This window comes from Adiantum capillus-veneris, chromosome 6 (assembly GCF_014529385.1).
Source record: "Adiantum capillus-veneris isolate H3 chromosome 6, ASM1452938v2, whole genome shotgun sequence".
In the NCBI taxonomy this organism is placed as follows: Eukaryota; Viridiplantae; Streptophyta; class Polypodiopsida; order Polypodiales; family Pteridaceae; genus Adiantum; species Adiantum capillus-veneris.
In genome coordinates, this window is record NC_140936.1 from 61,346,078 (window position 1) to 61,363,027 (window position 16,950).

Genomic DNA, 16,950 nt, shown 5'->3' on the forward strand with positions numbered 1-16,950 from the left:
TCATAAAAAACAAGTTTCCAGTGATGATATCAAAACCTTTCTAGTGGATTATGACTTTCTCAGCCACAGTACTTACAACCAGTCCAAGCCTAAGTGAGAAGGTGATTCCACTTCCAAGAACCAGCACAATTTTACGGACTCCTTTACTAAAACAAAAGAAGGCATTGACACATGAGCAATATTCTTAATAGGGATAGAATATACAGAGAGACTCCCTTGTACAATGTTGATAGAGCTCAAACTCACATACCCATGTTTCACAACGTAAGGGGGACAGAAGAGTAACACACAAACTGGTGGTGTAAGAACATTGGAAAATAATATACACAGCCCTTGGTAGCTACCATATGATGAGAGTGTGTGTATAATTTCTTTATGTTGTTCACAAGATAAGCTAGATCATAATCCTTTTAACATGTGTCTCTTACAAAACTCATTAAATTCCTCCCATGGCCCTTGACAGTCTTCCATTAGTAACAGATTCTTCAAACATAAACAACTGCACTTTAAACTTCAGCGTAACCTTGTTGGGCATCATACAAGCCTTGTGAAGACACCCTTTCTTGGCTTATTAAAAAGAGACGTGTTCCATTACGTCTTGTTGAAAATAACAGCAACAAATGGGGAGGCAAGGATGAACAAGAGGTGAACAAATGGGATAATGATCCACCTTGAAACTTGGAAGATTGATGGGCAAAATGATTCACAGAGGAAAAATGCAAAACCAAGGAAAATTGAACTTTTTCCACAAAAGCTACAAAATGCACTTAAAACAGCTAGCTGTTGTTGCAACTCTTATGCCTACAAAAGCCAGCTTTTTGAGACCTTCCGCTATTGAATGTGTTCCACACTGCACCTTATCCTCCCTCAAAGACTCCCCAAGCAGCCTCCCAGCAGCCCTTACATTGGACACAGCCAGCTTATCCCCTTAAAATTGATGGACTGTGAAGTTACATTGGAGGCTTCAGCTCGTTTACCTCGCAATACTTTGGTAAAATGTACCGAGGGCAGCCGCTTACATGGACCATGCAGGTTTGCCTTCACTTGAAAACACCTGTCCTGTTGCCAGACTGGGGGAATACCTGCCGCCTTTTCCCTGGAGTAATACCCTCTGCTTTAAATTCCTTGATGCTCCTTTTAGGGTCAAAGATCCTTTCAGTACTTTCCCTCCTACTTCCTTCATTGAACCTTGCAGGACTCGACCCCTCTACTTGCTCAACAGCCCCACTATGGCCCCTAGACAAACCCATATTTTTCTTGGCAGCTGCGTAATCAAATGGTGTGACGGATGTATGCTTGTATGACTGGCGTTCCTCTTGTCCTACATCACTGGCATTGGTAGTGCTTACTTGAGAGGACTGAAGCTTGTAATACATACCCGGTCTCTGCTGCCTATATTTTTGAGATAATGGCACAGGTAGTTCCATTTGCAAGCTGCTAGAATTAATTACATCACATGGCCCTTCCTCCCTTGTATCCAGAGATGGCGCTTCGGCAGACCCAAGACTATCAGGCCACCAGAGTCTATGCCGAACCCCATCAGAACCGATACTGATACCCTTATTAACAATATATGTTGTTTTCTCAGCCTCCTCACTAGTATCCCCTTCAAGGAAGATGACATCCTCAGTCTCCTCCAATTTTGACTCTGTCTCTTTGTCTTGATCAAAAACTTGCTCTGCTGCTGCAACTTTTGTATGCCGTTGTGCCAAAGAATCACCTCCGCTAAAACTATGGAAGGGTAACGCAAATGATGCTCGAATTTTTTCTGCCCGAGACTTGGCCTCAGCCTGCATTGCAACATTAAAGAGCAGACCACCCTTCATTTTCTGCAACCTTATGGAAAATGAAACACAACACACAAACAAATTTTATAACATGCCTGCTCGAAATCATCAGAATGTGTGCTGCCTCCGACTTCTAATTGAAGTGTGGTCCGGTTGCCAAGCATGGAGGCTAAATCATCCACTTCCCTTCCATGTGTGCTCGCTTTCTGTCTGTCTGTACAAGCAACCTTTAAGGGTTCTTCAATTCCTACAGACATAGGGGTGTCTTGCACTTCTTGTACCACTCTGTTGACCTTTTTTGCCTTCATGAAAAGGGATGACCCACTGGCTCGCTTTATAATTACTCCCGAGGCAGGGACATCTTTAAGAAATTTTTCTCCTCCAGCAGAAACATCTGTTCGATTCATACTTTTAGGAGCTAGCCTGTCCAGGTCTTTATCCGTGACCTCCTGCATCCCAAATAGCAAAGACTTGCTTGCCCTGTTTACAACGACATTGGCTACATCAACCAGACCTTTTGCAGCTTTAGTAGTGGCATCTGCTATGCTATCCCCTGAGATACCGTTCAAGACTTGGCCCAAAAAAGAGTCTTGATCACCTTGGAGTTCAGGATTTTCAGCGATAACATAGCTACCCTTCTCAGGTGATAAGAGGTTATTTCTTTCTTCTTCAGCAACTGATGTACCAGGACTATCTTCAAAAAAAGCGACCTCCTCAAAAATAGGGCGAGGTTTGTTTGCCACAACTTCCAGACTAGGCCTACCTTCGGTTATGGGTCTCTGGGAAGACTTCATTTTCTTGATAACGTTTACAATCATGGCACTATTCCGAGCCACAATCGTGTGTCTACCATTTAACATTGTGCGCAGCTGCTTCACATCGTCTGGCATCTCTTCGGCTGTTACATTACAGAAACGATATGGACTGTGAAAATGGACTCTTAACTACCATGCTATTTCTCTGCTGATTGAAGAAAAGGTGTATTCGGAGAGAAGTCGTACCCAGTTTAAGAAGAAGGTGATTGGGAAGCACATAGCCGGTGCTTTCATCTTCAATTCTTGCAATTTGATCCCTCCACAAATAGAGGCCCTGGAAGACGATGAAGAGGATTCTTTAAGAGCCTCAAGCATTCTGAAGTGCAACAAGCTGACATAAAGGGAGTTTATGATAGAAAAATTGCTTTTTTTTCCTCATTGCACAGAACTTTTGAGATGACAGGCACAAGCACGATACAATACTCACAGAAAGGACAGCAAGTTGCTGCGAGTTGAATTTCCTCTCTTCGAGCCTGAATAGAGCAGGACATACATACTTCCATCAGTGAAATAATAATGTGCATGTGTGCAGTCATGCATGCGTGTGTGAGTACATAGGTGTCTGTATGTGTGCAAGCATGCCTGCATGTGTAGGTACGTAGGCATATAAGTTAGGTCTGTGTCTTCTTTTCTGAGAAAGCCTGTGCTAGTAAGTGTGACGGCATGCACAAGCCTGCATTGAAGAAGAAAGAGGAAAGCTGGCAAAGACGTGTAGGGGAATGAGAATAAGAGAACGGTGTTGAGAGGAGCATCATGTGTGCCTATATGGTTTCAAAAGATCCAGCCATAGAAGCCCATAGAACAGAGAATCAATCTACTTGTAAAGAAGATGCTCACCCATACACCTGCAAGTAAGATGTTTCTGTGGTAATTTCCTTCTCATAAAGCTTCAAACAGAGATCTCGGCTTCTTTTAAAAACCTGAGCACACAAATAAAATGTCATCATTTCATACCTCCTAGCAAACATAGATGAAGGACAAAATATCCAACACGGTAGATACCTCAAGCAGAGGCACCTGCTGATTCTCCGATTGCAGTGACAGCAGCTTTTGTTTGAGTAAATCAGCAATGTACAAAAGATAGTGTGTGTCTTCTCTAGCATACCTTTAAAAATACAACTCAACCTCTCAGCTATTACTTTGAGCTGGCACCTGAAAAATGGGAATGTGATACTGGCACAAACCGTGCTCTTGCTGACACTCACTTGATCATTTCTACTGGAAGTGGTCGAAGGCGCCAGTCTGCCATTTGATACCTGCCGATAAATAGTATAGCAACTGAAACTACTCAGAAGCTTGGTTTGTATGAGCACCAAAAATTACATCGAGGAGATATAGAGACTGCAGTTTAGACCTTGTATTTCTAGACTCTCCATTAAGAATAATAAAATCAGAAATACATCATAAACATCACTGAGCCAATGTGCAAGCTTCTAGTAAATCCTTTAGCCGTGCCTCTGTCATCCACTTGACATCTTCACTAGGAATATTCTAAAGATAACAGCATACTTCCCTCAACCCTCTGGTGTAAGGATAATTTCTAGTTGGAGAACACCCCAACTCAATAAAACCTCACGCAGCCGCTCGCTGCTGCTGCTTCACCTGCGCTCGCCTTCGCTTCCCCCCCCCTCAGCCCGCTGTCTCCCCCCCCCTGCCCTTCTTCCCCGCTGCCCACCCCCACGCTGCCTGCTGCCTGAGCCGCACCCCTGCCAGCCCGCCCGCTGCCTGCCCCACCTGCTGCCTCCCCCCCCCCCCCCCCCCGCTCCCTCTTTCCGCCCACCTGGTTCTCACCCCGACAGCCCTGCAGTTCGGCCCACTTAGCTTTGCTTCAATTCTTGGGCGGTGCTTTCTGCGCCGGATTGCATCATCCTCCCGTCGACTTCTTCTTACGACACAGCAGTAGACACAGATGGAGGCTCCAGCTTCGCCATAGAGGGACTCGCCAGAAGCCCCCTCGCCCGACCCCGCTGAGCCCACCATTCGACTTTCTCTCTTGCCGCCGACAGAGCAAGTGAGCCTTGCCGCAGAAGTAGAGCGATTGCAGGCGACTTCGGTCATCTGCAAGATCCTCGGCACCTGACCTAGCAAAGGAGAGCTGCGAGACCTTCTCCAGGCCCGCCTTCTCGCAGAGGTGGGCAAGATCTTGGATGTCCAGATTCTCGGACGGGGGTACTATCAGATCGAGTTCGAGACCCCCGAGATGGCGTCCAAGGTCATAGCTATGAGTCCACTGGCCATCCGAGCATCACGCGCCCACTTTCGACAGTGGCGACATGGTTTTGACCCGACTTCGGATGTTCTAGTAGAGGAGGCAGACATCCCCATCTCAGTCTGCTTTCCGGGTTTACGGAGGGAGTACCTACCATTTCTCTCCAGGATTGGCTCCGCCATCTGGACTGTCCTGGAGACACCTCGTACGGCAACATCAGTAGCTGCCAAGGCGGCTGGCATCCCCTCAGTTCGAGTTTTGGTCAGAGATACCCACACGCTCCCGAAGGTCATCCTTCTGCCTCGGGAGAGTGGGGGTTGGTTTAGACAGTGTGGAGTTCTCCGGCCTCCCGAACCAGTGCTTCATTTGCCGACAGATGGGCCACCTTGCGAAGGCCTGTCCACGGAGGAGACCACGACCTACACCTCAACCTCAGCCCCAGCCTGCCAAGGCTCGGCCGCAGCCACAGTCAGCGGCACAACGCACAGATGTAGAGCCACCCTCCAAGCCTGGGGCTCCAGCGGAGGAGGGGTGCAGCAGGCCCGTGGCCGTCGACGCCAGGGGCCACAGCGACAGCCTGGCACTCAGAGTGGCCCTCAGGTGCCTACTCAGCAGCAGTGGGTTCCCACGGGGAACCGCTTTGGTCCTCTTGAGCAAGAGGAGTCCCATACGCCAGCCTCCACCTCCGCTTCACCCTCGACAACCGCTCCCCCTTCAGAGTTCCCCTCCTCCTCCTCATCCCCCCCCCCCCCCCCCCCCCCCCCCCTGCTACCGTCGTCCCTCCACCTCGCCCCTCTACCTCTGTCGCCCCGCCCCGCTCCTCTTCTCCTCCGCTCCCCCCAGCTCCTTCTCCCCCCCCAGTTCCACAGTCGACTCAGGAGACTGGTCCCTCTCCGGCGGCGAGGAGATCTCTTGGCAGTGCCTTTGCCACGAGTCGCCTAGCGAGAGAGGGTCAGTCCTTCTTGCGGCCCCCTCTGCAGATTCAGACATCTTCCCTTGCAACTATCCCTCGTGGTCTGACGAGCATTGACCTCCGATGCCGCTGGGACTTCTTCGATTACGGGTTCACTCGCTTTCTCGGCGATTCCGCAGCTGACCACGAGGCAGCTTGCTTCAAGGTCCATGCTTTGTTCCTCGCCGCTAGGGGGACAGAGGCCTTGGACTCATCAATTGGTTTCTCCTTCCCCCTCTGTGGTAGGGCCGAGACAGAGTGGTCCCTTGTTCTCGAGTTCTCTCATCACATGGGAGAACTTGGAGTTACAGATTTGCTGCAGACTTTGTGGCCATTGGCCAAGTTGGCGGTGACACCCCCAGACTCAGCAGGATGTAGGCACATTGTGGTGTACTTCTTTGCTGATACACAGTGTTTGCCTTGCTATGTATACATTCATGAGGACTCCTGGACAGAGGAGGTTGCTCTACGCACGGCTCGCTCAGCTTGGGCTTGGGCTAGACACTCACTGCAGTCTCGCCTATCTAGAGGACGCTCGGATGCGGATTACTCCCCATCCAAGCCAGCCTCGAAGATAGCCCATCTTGTTGCTGCGGCAGCATCTGTTCTCTCTCGCTCCCCATGAGGATCGTCTCATGGAACGTGCAGGGACTAGGTGGGATCCAGTTTCAACGACAGCGGGGCTGACTGCGTCAGGAGCTTCAGCGTTGCCTTGTGGGAGGAGAGATTGATCTCCTTATGCTTTAGGAGCACCATCTGTGTGAGAGCCGTATTCGGCGATGTGGTCAGGTTTTGCGTGGACGATATGATACCTTTTGGTCAGCTGCTTTTGGACCTGGAGGCATCCAGGGTGGGGTATGTATGACTATTGCGGATTCATTGCAGTAGGCCATTGTGGACAGAGGGATTATTGTGCCAGGCAGGGCTCAGTGGATTACTATGCAGGTTCAGGGTGGCCTTGTGGGCTTCCTGAACATCTATGCGCCCAATGTGGCGAGTGCTCGTGTAGAGTTTTGGTCACAGATTGTGGAGTCTTTGCCGCAGGACGCCGACCGTTGGTGTGTAGGAGGGGACTTCAACATGTTGGAGGACCCTTTTGACAGGATTGGAGGCAGCCATGCTACTGTGCATGGAGTCGAGTTAGCAGCTTGGGAGAGGTTGTGTATGACTTTGAGGGTCTCGGATACATGGCAGCACTCTGGTTTTGTGAGGCCTCCAGCCAGTCTTGCCTTCTCTAGATCGGACCGCAGAGTGGGAGGAGTGAATCTATCGCGGATAGATCGCTTCTACACTAGTGACCACTTCAGTGAATTGGGGGGATCAGTGGGCATCCTGGCAGGGACATCCTTCTCGGACCATGCACCAGTGATCCTCACAGTGGCAGACAGACAGAGGAGTGGGAGCACGATGCTTCGCATCCCAGAGCGGGTCTTGTTAGACTCAGCACTCAGAGAGAGGGTAGAGGCTCTCTGGACAGAGGGCATGGACAGCCAGGTTCCACTTGCAGACAGAGTGGCCTTAGGCCTAGCTCAGCTTAGCCACTTTTTTCTCCAGGAGTCTCTGCCTTGCCAGGCTGCAGCGAGAGAGGAGGAGCAGCGTCTCAGACGAGGCATTGCTTCACTACAGAGGATGCAGGAGCAGCATCCAGACAGTCCATGGTTGGAGGAGCAGTTACAGACGGCTCGACAGGAGCTTGCTAGCACAGAGGAGAGGCGTCATGAGTTTGCCTTTCACCGACAGGCATCTCAGTGGACTCTTGGTGGGTGACAGAGTGACGGGTGCTTTTTTTGAGACAGTGGGACCTCGGCACTCGCATCCAAGGTCAATCAGTTGAGGAGACCCGATGGGTCAGTTGCTTGTGAGCCCGAGGATATGCGTGCAGTTGCTACTGACTTCTACCGTGAGTTACTGTCGGCTGAGCCCCAGTCAGAGCGGCAGGATGCATGCAAGGAGCAGGTTTGGGTACAGATGCCTTGTCTTGTGACAGAGGAGATGCGCTAGAGGCTAGAGATGCCACTTCAGCTTGAGGAGTTGCACACAACTCTTAGGGCCCTCCCTCGTGGTAGCTGTCCAGGTGAGGATGGGTTGACTCCCAGCTTTTTCTTGGAGTATTGGGACCTACTTGGCCCAGATCTTTGTAGTGCCTTTCAGTACATTTTGCACATAGGAGTCATGCCTGATAGCATGAGTGAGGGCCTGATTTACCTCATTCCAAAGGAGGGTGGCTCCTTGGATGAGATTCGACAGTGGCGCCCCATCACCATCCTCAACTCAGCCTACAAAATTCTTGCCAAGGCTCTGAGTTTGAGGTTCAACCACTTTTGGAGAGCCTTATACATGGGACTCAGACAGGTTTTGTCAAGGAACGCAGTATCCTTGACAACATCTTCACTTTCTGGGAGGCTTCTGCCCTGGCACGGCTCTGTGGGGAGGACCTTGTGATTCTGCTTCTCGATTTTGAGAAGGCATACGACAGAGTTGATTGGGACTTTCCAGAGGGCACTCTACGCAGGATGGGCTTCTCAGATGCTTGGATTAGAGGGGTGTCAGCTTTGTACAGACAGGCTCACAGTCAGGTGCTTTTGGCAGGAGGTAGAGGTGAGCGCTTCATGCTCACACGCTCGGTCAGACAGGGTTGTCCTCTTGCCCGCTTTCTCTTTCTGTTCTATGCGGAGGCGATGAGCAGATTTTTGGTGTCACAGCAGGTTGGTCTGCGGGGCTTAGCACTCCCTATTCGGGGAGATGAGCTACTAGACGCTGAGTTTGCCGATGACTCAGCCTTGTACTTAGAGGGCCAGGAGGCCAATCTGCACACATGTGAGTAGCCTTTGGAGACCTCCTGTTGTGCATCGGGTGCACTAATCAACTGGAGAAAGACAGTGGCTTTCTCGGTCGGCAGTGCTCCTATGCCAGATTGGATGCCACGAGAGGGTTTCAGGTGGATTCCCCCAAGGACTGCAGTTCGGTACTTGGGTTGTCAGGTTGGTTTGGACTTGTCCCCCGAGCAGCAGGTTGCTCCTCTTCTCCTGTCCATCAGGAGAAAGCTGTTACATTGGAGCTCAGCACAACTTTCGCCGGCGGGTAGAGTAGTAGTTGCCAACCAGGTGTTGTTGGCGACTATGTGGTACATCACTTCTTGCTGGATCTTCTCGAGTTCTTGTATCAACCAGGTAGAGAGGCTGATCAGGAACTTCCTTTGGTCAGGTCGTGACACTCAGATTGCCCGAGCCAAGGTGGCTTGGTCGGTCATCACACTTCCTTGTTCTAAGGGAGGGCTTGGGATCATTGATCCAGCACAGCAGAGCAGAGCCCTTCTTGGGAAGTTCATAGTCAGAGGACTTCTTCCAGGAGAGGAGCCCTGGAAGGAGTTCTTGCTGCAGAGGCTTCGTGCCAGGGTGCCTCAGTCAGGAGGCCCTTGGCAACCTTCGACCAGATGGATCTTTACAGAGTTGCGCCGAGTTGGTTTGAGCAGGAGACTGGAGGACCGCTTCGCTGTGAGTTTGCTTCGATCTTGGGAGCTCTTACGGCGTGGCCTGGAGCAGAGACAGCCGACGTGCACGGAGGAGCGCCTACGGAAGCCCCTCGTCTGGAACCCCATGGTTAGCACTCAGAGAGGCCACTTGGTTGGTAGTCGGCCTCATGTTTCTTGGGGTCCCATGGCAGCAGGTCCAGCACGCTCTCTAGGTGACTGGCTAGAGTTCACAGGTTTGTCAGAGGAGGTGCAGGGTTTACAACTACAGGGCATGAGAGGGGTGCAGAGCATGTGTCAGGACATCACAGAGTCAGTTCCAGCTGAGTGGCTCACGCCTCTCGAGCCAGTAGCACCCTGGTGGATGGGAGCCTTCACACGACTGGAGGTTCTCATTTCAGTCAGGGCCTGCTCAGAGTCTGTCTCAACCCTGTTCTTCGAGCTTCACGGTGGGGGACGACTACAGCGAGTTGCAGTAGGGCCCCGCAGGTAGCAGGGTGTTGTTTTCAGAGGATCCGAGTAGTCGGCATCTGTGGGAGGACCTGCGTCATAGACCCTGACCTAGCAGTTCTTGAGACACGACACTGGAGGCTATGGGCTTGGGAGTGTTGTCCGCTGGCACGAGTACAGTGGGATCCTGGTGAGTGGCTATGGAGGGACCCCTTCTCTTCTGCAGACCACCTAGGAGTCCCGTTCTTTCAGTACACCGTTCGACTGGGACGTCATATACTAGCAGCATAGAGAGAGGCCCTCCCCGCTGTAGCACGTCATTCGCAGGAGGAGGGTCTCACAGTCGAGTTCTTGGCAGAATTTTGGGAGAGGTTGTGGGACTCCAGACAGCCGAGGTGAGTCACCCTGTTTCAGTGGCTGGTCGCACATAGAGCCACAGCAGTAGGGAGCTGGCTAGTGCATAGTGGTCTCTCAGCCACATGTGCAGCTTGTGACCATTTGGTGGAGAGTCAGCGTCACTGTCTTTGGGACTGTCCCTCGGTCCAGTAGGTGTGGCTACGAGTTCTTCGGTTGATGCTTGCTCTCTCCACGGCTCGACAGTACACTTGGGGGGCAGCGGCTTGGTCCACCCTCATGGGCCCGGCACTTCAGTTTGAGCTATCTTCCACCAACAGGATGATAATGATGCAGGGGGGGGCGTCCTACACTCCAGCCTGCTACAGAGCTTACTCCATAGGAGTGGTGCAGTGAGAGAGAGGAGTGTTGGGAGCTCATCAGTGGCCTGACACTTTGGTTCATCTGGCGGGCCCGCTGTTTCCGCATCTTTGAGGCTCGCCGTGTGCCACCAGAGCAGAGACTGTTCGTGACTTTTGGCTAGAGCTGATCCATACTCTCAGAGGACAGCTTGAGGGACTACAGGGCAGCTCTGACCGCATGCGGGAGCGCCGCGAGGATTTCCTTCGACTCTGTCGCCCTGGGCCTTTCTACACCATAGTCCAGGGGGTGCTCAGATGGCACTACTGTCCACCTGTGTGGCTCTTCCCTCCTCCCATCTCTTGATTTAGCCTCATTGTATATATGCTGTTTTTTCATTGGGAGAGTCTCCCCATCATGCTTGTTGTAGCCCTCTCTTGCAAAGGTGGTTGTAGCCCTATGGGCAGTCTTCATTAACTAATAGAAGGATGTTTTTCTCGAAAAAAAAAAAAAGGATAATTTCTAGTTGAAAGTTGTCCTCCAACTCTAGAACAGCCTTGTGATTGGCTACATAGAAAGAGACCCTCGAGATATCTTATAGTATAGTAACATTGAAGTGCATTAGAGAGATGCCAGTGATTCAAGAGGTTTCCAGCTCTGGTCTTGAATTGAAAAGGTCAATGTAGTTGACTTTGCCTGAAACTTTTGCCGCCTTGGCAGTTCCTGCCCATAGTCTAACAAGCCATCTGGAGACAAACGTTGGTACTGCCTTCCACTCCCGTTGGAGAGAGAGAGAGAGAGAGAGAGAGAGAGAGAGAGAGAGAGAGAGAGAGAGAGAGAGATTTCATTATCGTCCTTGGAGTTCAAATATGACCTATGGGACCAAGAAAACATACATGACGGGACCTCTTACTAGAGGAGTACATGGGGAATCATGACTAATGTGGATACAACAAAATTGTGACCTACGAGGGGCAGATGGGGGGGAGGGGAAGGTGGCTTGGGAGTTTTCCCAATTCCTCGATGATGGCCTTGCCACCTTGGTACACCGCTCATTTGCCGGTTGCTCGTGCTTCTTGAACCTTTTGAAGTTCTTGTTTCTTGACTTTAAGTTGGGCGGGGGTCAAAGGCCTCGTTGATTCATACTTTAGTGCCCTTGAGAAGTCGTGCTCGTTGTAAAAGTGCTATGCGCGCCTCTTCAGTCTTGAAGACCAAGATGCCTTGAGGTTGGTGCGCTTGTCGTGGTGAACCTTCTCAATTGTGTCTGGGTACAAATAAAATGAAGTAAAATAAAAGCTAAAATGAACATCAGTGTCCGAGGATGCCCTGCATCGAGCGTTGTCCGAGGGTATACTACATCGGTTGTTGAAGAGCATCGTCAATGTCCAACTCTGTAAATAGTCGTACTGGACCGTCTCCCATGTCGTGCTGGAATAGTCTTGATTCGCTGATGGAGCCTCCGTCGATGTCGTGGTCTAGCTCTCCCAAGTTCAATGGCTCTGTCAGTCAATATACCCCTGGTATAGGTGGACTCTGAAGTCTGCTATGAAGCTTGCTCATCTGACTCCCAAGTCTCTGCTCTAAAGAAGTCAGTGATCTCCCTCTGTGAATGTCTCCCACTGTCTAATCTCCTCAAGAGACTCTCCCTATGTCTGTGCAGCTCTAGCAAAAACAATTGGAGGCATCTCTGATCCTGATATCTCATGACTCTAGCCAGTGGTCCAAAGCCCTCTCTGAATAGAGAGTGAAAGCGGCCTTATATCTCATAGTATACCGAACAATGACATACGAGATGTAGCTATGTCTCTGGCTCTATATGACACAATTGGCAAATCCTGGCCTCTGTTGGTACTCTCCTAAATCTGCCAGTCTCAATCTCTAGTTGATGCAATGATGTGCGCATCTGACCAATAGCACATTGGATCCCATGGGATAAATGAGTGTCCATATAGGCATGTCTGATCACATATCCATCCTCTGTGAGATGGAGAAGACGTTCTCTGTAGAAAGCCATCTTTGTGCCAAGCTCTTGGGTCGGTTCTGTCCATGTCCTCCTCGTGTCTAGCTGAATCAAATCCTGTCTGATGAAATCCTAACTGATGAGGTGGGCAATCTCAGTCCGTGTGAGGGACAAGGCGGGTGCATCTAGCGAGTACTGGAAAGCGGGTAGTCTATCCATACTAAAACCATGTGGAGATCCCAAATACTGTGCATAAAAGAGACGGATGTAGTAAGTGCCTCTATGACCAGCGGGGGAGCAGCAAACTCTGCACAAATAATCTCGTGCGGTACGGAGGCCTTTGCCCTAATCATCTACGAAATCATAGAGACCAAAGGCCTCTCCATACACCACTCACCTCTCAAACAGGATTTGTGTAACCGGCTTGGACATTCCAAGCGAGAAATCAATAGCAACACATGAACAGAAACTTCATAATCGATGAACTTTAATGGAGAGAGAGAAAGAGACAGAGAGAGAGTCGGCACGGCCCGGTGGAGTTCCATGCCCAGAGGTATTGGCCCCAAAGACCTGCGCCCCTTTCGTATTTCTTTTTATATTAAATCTTTGAGCAAAGTATAACTGCCCACGGGTGCTCGCTCGTCACTCTTAGACTTTGCGTCCGGATGCTTTGCAGAGTGAGCCCCCTTGGTTCACTTATAAACGTTACAAGGGATGCTAAAAGCAGAGCCCCAAAAGCTTCAAACTCAAAAGCAATAATCTCTCAAAAGCAACTGGCTCAAAATCTGCCAATAACATCAGCCAGCGCAAAAAGCGGGATTTCCGTACAGCCTGCCACGTCAGCACTGTCAGCGCCAAGCGCGGAAATCCCTATTGTTTGCTGTCAACTGCCACGTCAACAATCCGTATTGGGCACTGCCACATCATCAATTTGTGACAATTTGATTCAGCTAGACACCAGGAGGACATGGATATAACCAACACGAGAGCTTGACACAAAGATGGCTTTCTACAAAGAACATATTCTCCAGTTGATATGTGATCAGACCTGCCTATATGGACACTCATTTATCCCATGGGATACAATGTGCTATTCGTCAGACGCGCACACCATCACATCAGCTAGAGATTAAGACTGGTATATTTAGAAGAGTACCAACAAAGGCTAGAACTTGCCACTTATGTCACATAGAACCAGAGACAGAGATACAAGGCTGCTTTCACTGTCTATTCAGAGAGGGCTTTGGACCACTGGCTAGAGTCATGAGATGTCACGACCAGAGATGCATTGGGTTGTTTTTTCTAAAGCTGCACGGACACAGGGAGGGTCCCTTGAGGAGATAAGACAGTGGGAGACTGTCACAAAGTGATGACGTGGCCACAGGAAGCAGAAACCCTAAAATACCTGCAAACCCTAAAAACTGCCAGAAACCCTAATTTCTGTGAAACCCTAATTTCTGACAGCAAACCCTAATTGCCGGGGTGCCACGTGGCAGCAGGAGCGCTGTACGGATTTCCGGATTTTGCGCCGCAAATTGCGTTGACAGCTTTTGGCTTGCTTTTCGGGCTCCATGCCAAGAAAGAGAGAGAACCTGCTTTTTAAAAAATAAAGATACTCTCTAAGAGAGAGAGAGAGAACTGAGGCTTTTTAATTTTTAAAAGCTTTTGGGGCTCTGCTTTTGGGCATCCCTTGTACCTTTAAATATGTGGAGAGGGCTTCACTTCTCAGAGCATCTGGATGCAGAGTCCGAGAGTAAAACCCTAGCCACACCCTTGTACTTTGATCTGATTAATATAAAAAGAAATACCGAAAGGGGCGCCAGTCTTTGGGGCCAATATCTCTAGGCATGGAACTCCGCCAGGCCAGTGCAAATCTATTGTGATCTGTGAATTGTTTTGAAGTGGTTATTTGGTGTTGTCGCGGTTGATTCTTGACTTGGAGTGTCCAAGTCTGTTACAGTGGTGTCAGAGCACGGCCGATTTCTCTTCTACGGGAAATCTGATCCCCGAAATTTTTTTCCGCGGCACCTATGGCTTCAGGCAATGATCAGTCGACTCCCTCTGCATATGGAGATGCGGGCAGGGATCACAACGAAGATTCCGGCAGGGAGTATGGCCAGCCTAGGCCTACTCCAGCGGAGCAGCAAGAGATGGAGCGTCAAAAATTGATTGATGAAGCCACAAAGATGATGCTCAATTTTGCCAAGGACCCGAATGGCAAAATATATGAACCAGACCTCTTTGGAAGAGGTACAGACGGAGTGGCAGAGAACCACAACACCACTCCCGAAACCCGCTCTCAAGAAACCTTCTTCCTCCAAGAAATATACGGAGAAGGAACTGGAGAACGTGATTGATGCACGGATTGCTCAGCTTTTCGACGTGCAAAAGAAGGACAAAAAGCACGGCAAAAAGCAGAAGAAAGGCACTGACTTCCCGGGATATTTGGGTCGTCGGTCGACATTCGACAAGGCAAAGAAACTGAAGAAACACGTCAAGTTTGAAGGCTTACCCAGTTCTTCTTCTTCTTCTTCTGATAGTTCTTCTAGCTCTTCCGACTCGAGCGAAGAAGACAGGAAAAGCAAAAAGCGAAGCAAGAAACAACGCTTCGGAAAGGGCAAGAAAAAGTCTAAGTCTCGCCCAGTGAGTGACACTTCTACAGAGGACTCGTCTACGGACAGTTCAGACTCTGACTACAGAAACTTTTATGCGAACAAGAAGAATCTTTACAAAGCCAACCAGTATGACTTTCTCGAAGATAAAAGCAAGAAAGTCCAAGAGTTTAAGGAAGGTGGCCAAGCACTTAAGTTTGATACTTTTTCAGGATACTCCGATGCTTCGAAGGCTTTGTCTTTTATACAGCAGTTTGACATCGCTTTCGTGGGAGGACGCTATTCAGAGCACTCCAAGATTCGGAGAGCTGCCTCTTATTTTAAGGGGAATGCTCGCACTTGGTGGTCCACGCTTCTATTAAGCAAGGCTGTGCCAGTTACATGGCTGAAATTCAAGAGGCTTTTTATTTCTTCTTGGTTGACTCAAGAGTTTGAGCAAGATATACGAGCTGCTTGGAACCATCTCTGGATGACCAAGAGTGATACAGTGAATTCTTACTGTGAAAGATTCTGGAACTCTTTTCTACCCGCCTCTTCATTCAAGAAGATCTCGTTCAGAGAACAAATTGAGCGGTTTACCTTGGGTCTACCTACAGAGATCCGAGACCACTGCTTGGAACAAAAGTCAACTTCTATTCAAGAGCTGATGAGTCATGCAAAGCGGAGCTTTGCAATTCACTCTAGCAGTCTGACCTACCCCACAGATGAGGTCACGACACAACGAACCGGACAGACTTCTAGGAATGAAAGTAGAAAAAGAAAGAGCAACCCAGAGTAAAAGGATGCACGACCCAGGCTTACTCCTCAGGAGCGGACTCGCTTCATCAGGGAGGGGAAGTGCTTTGGATGCGGGGAAACTGGACATATCTCCGCGAAGTGCCCTAAAAAGGCACAGAAAGAACAGAATGACAAGGACGACGAAAGGCCTGAGAGTTCGAGAGCAGCTGAGGACCGTGTGCGAAAAGGCAAGATGAAAACAGGACTGGTTCCAGATTGTGTGGGTACTGATCTCGACACCATGGATGAGAGTACAGAACTTTGCCGAGCTTGGGGCAAAGTGAAAGATCAAGAGGCCCTGATTTTCTTTGATGGAGGAGCCAAGGCCAACTTCATTTCACTGGAATTGGCGGCACGGCTCGAGATCACTCCCGATCGGATGGGACCACTTGCAGAGGCAGTTCTAGCGGCACCCGACAGGGACGTAGCCATTACACCAAGCTTCGGTTGCATTGTCAGGGGTATTTGGGGCATGAGGACTTCTTCATAATGCCTTTGGAGGGTTGTGATGTTCTCTTAGGGATTCCCTGGTACCACAAGAACAACGCCGTGGTCAATTATCGGGCGAGAAAAGCGACTTTGACTACAAAAAAGGGCACAACAATTGTACTTGATGTTAAACTGAAGGGCGAGTCTGTCCCTATTGTATCGGCTTCGGCCATTTCAAAATTAATGAAATCCAGTCTGTTTGTTTACTCGATCTTTATGAAAGAGTTGAGTGATGATGATAGGACAAATACGTCTAAACTTGATAAAGAACGCCAAGATTTTCTACACTCTCAAGCCGATTGCTTCTCAGAAGGCCTGCCAGGAGAGTTGCCACCTGCTCGTCCTGAAGATCATACCATTGATCTGATACCTGGTAGTACACCACCGAACCGGCCACCCTACCGTGTGAGCCGAGCACAGAATGAAGAGATTATGAACCAAGTGAAAGACCTCTTGGAAAAGGGTCTTGTCCAGCCTAGTACTTCACCGTATTGCTCTCCAGTGTTGTTGGTTTTGAAGAAAGACGGATCTTGGAGAATGTGTATCGATTATAGAGCTCTCAACAATCACCATCAAGAACACATTTCCGATTCCTAGAATCGATGATATACTCGATAGGTTACAGGGATCCTCGTGCTTTAGCAAGATTGACTTGAAGAGTGGATATCATCAGATCAGGATAGCGTCGGGAGACGTCTACAAGACAGCTTTTCGGACGACTTTTGGGTTATTTGAGT

At 49.6% G+C, this 16,950-nt stretch overlaps 1 protein-coding gene across 1 annotated transcript in view; it reads right to left on the reverse strand.

The window, feature by feature from the left end:
* Window positions 1-232: 232 nt before the first annotated feature.
* The window catches only part of LOC147455594 (protein RRP6-like 2), a 105,023-nt gene continuing 88,305 nt past the window's right edge, over window positions 233-16,950 (reverse strand). Inside the window, exons 6-12 of the mRNA XM_086514339.1 lie at window positions 3,808-3,858; window positions 3,605-3,707; window positions 3,440-3,522; window positions 3,030-3,075; window positions 2,789-2,876; window positions 1,883-2,685; window positions 233-1,790 (exon numbers count right to left, since the gene is read on the reverse strand). Coding sequence (XP_086370465.1) covers window positions 1,041-1,790; window positions 1,883-2,685; window positions 2,789-2,876; window positions 3,030-3,075; window positions 3,440-3,522; window positions 3,605-3,707; window positions 3,808-3,858 — 1,924 coding nt within the window. The 3' untranslated portion in view covers window positions 233-1,040. The remainder of the gene's footprint in view (window positions 1,791-1,882; window positions 2,686-2,788; window positions 2,877-3,029; window positions 3,076-3,439; window positions 3,523-3,604; window positions 3,708-3,807; window positions 3,859-16,950) is intronic.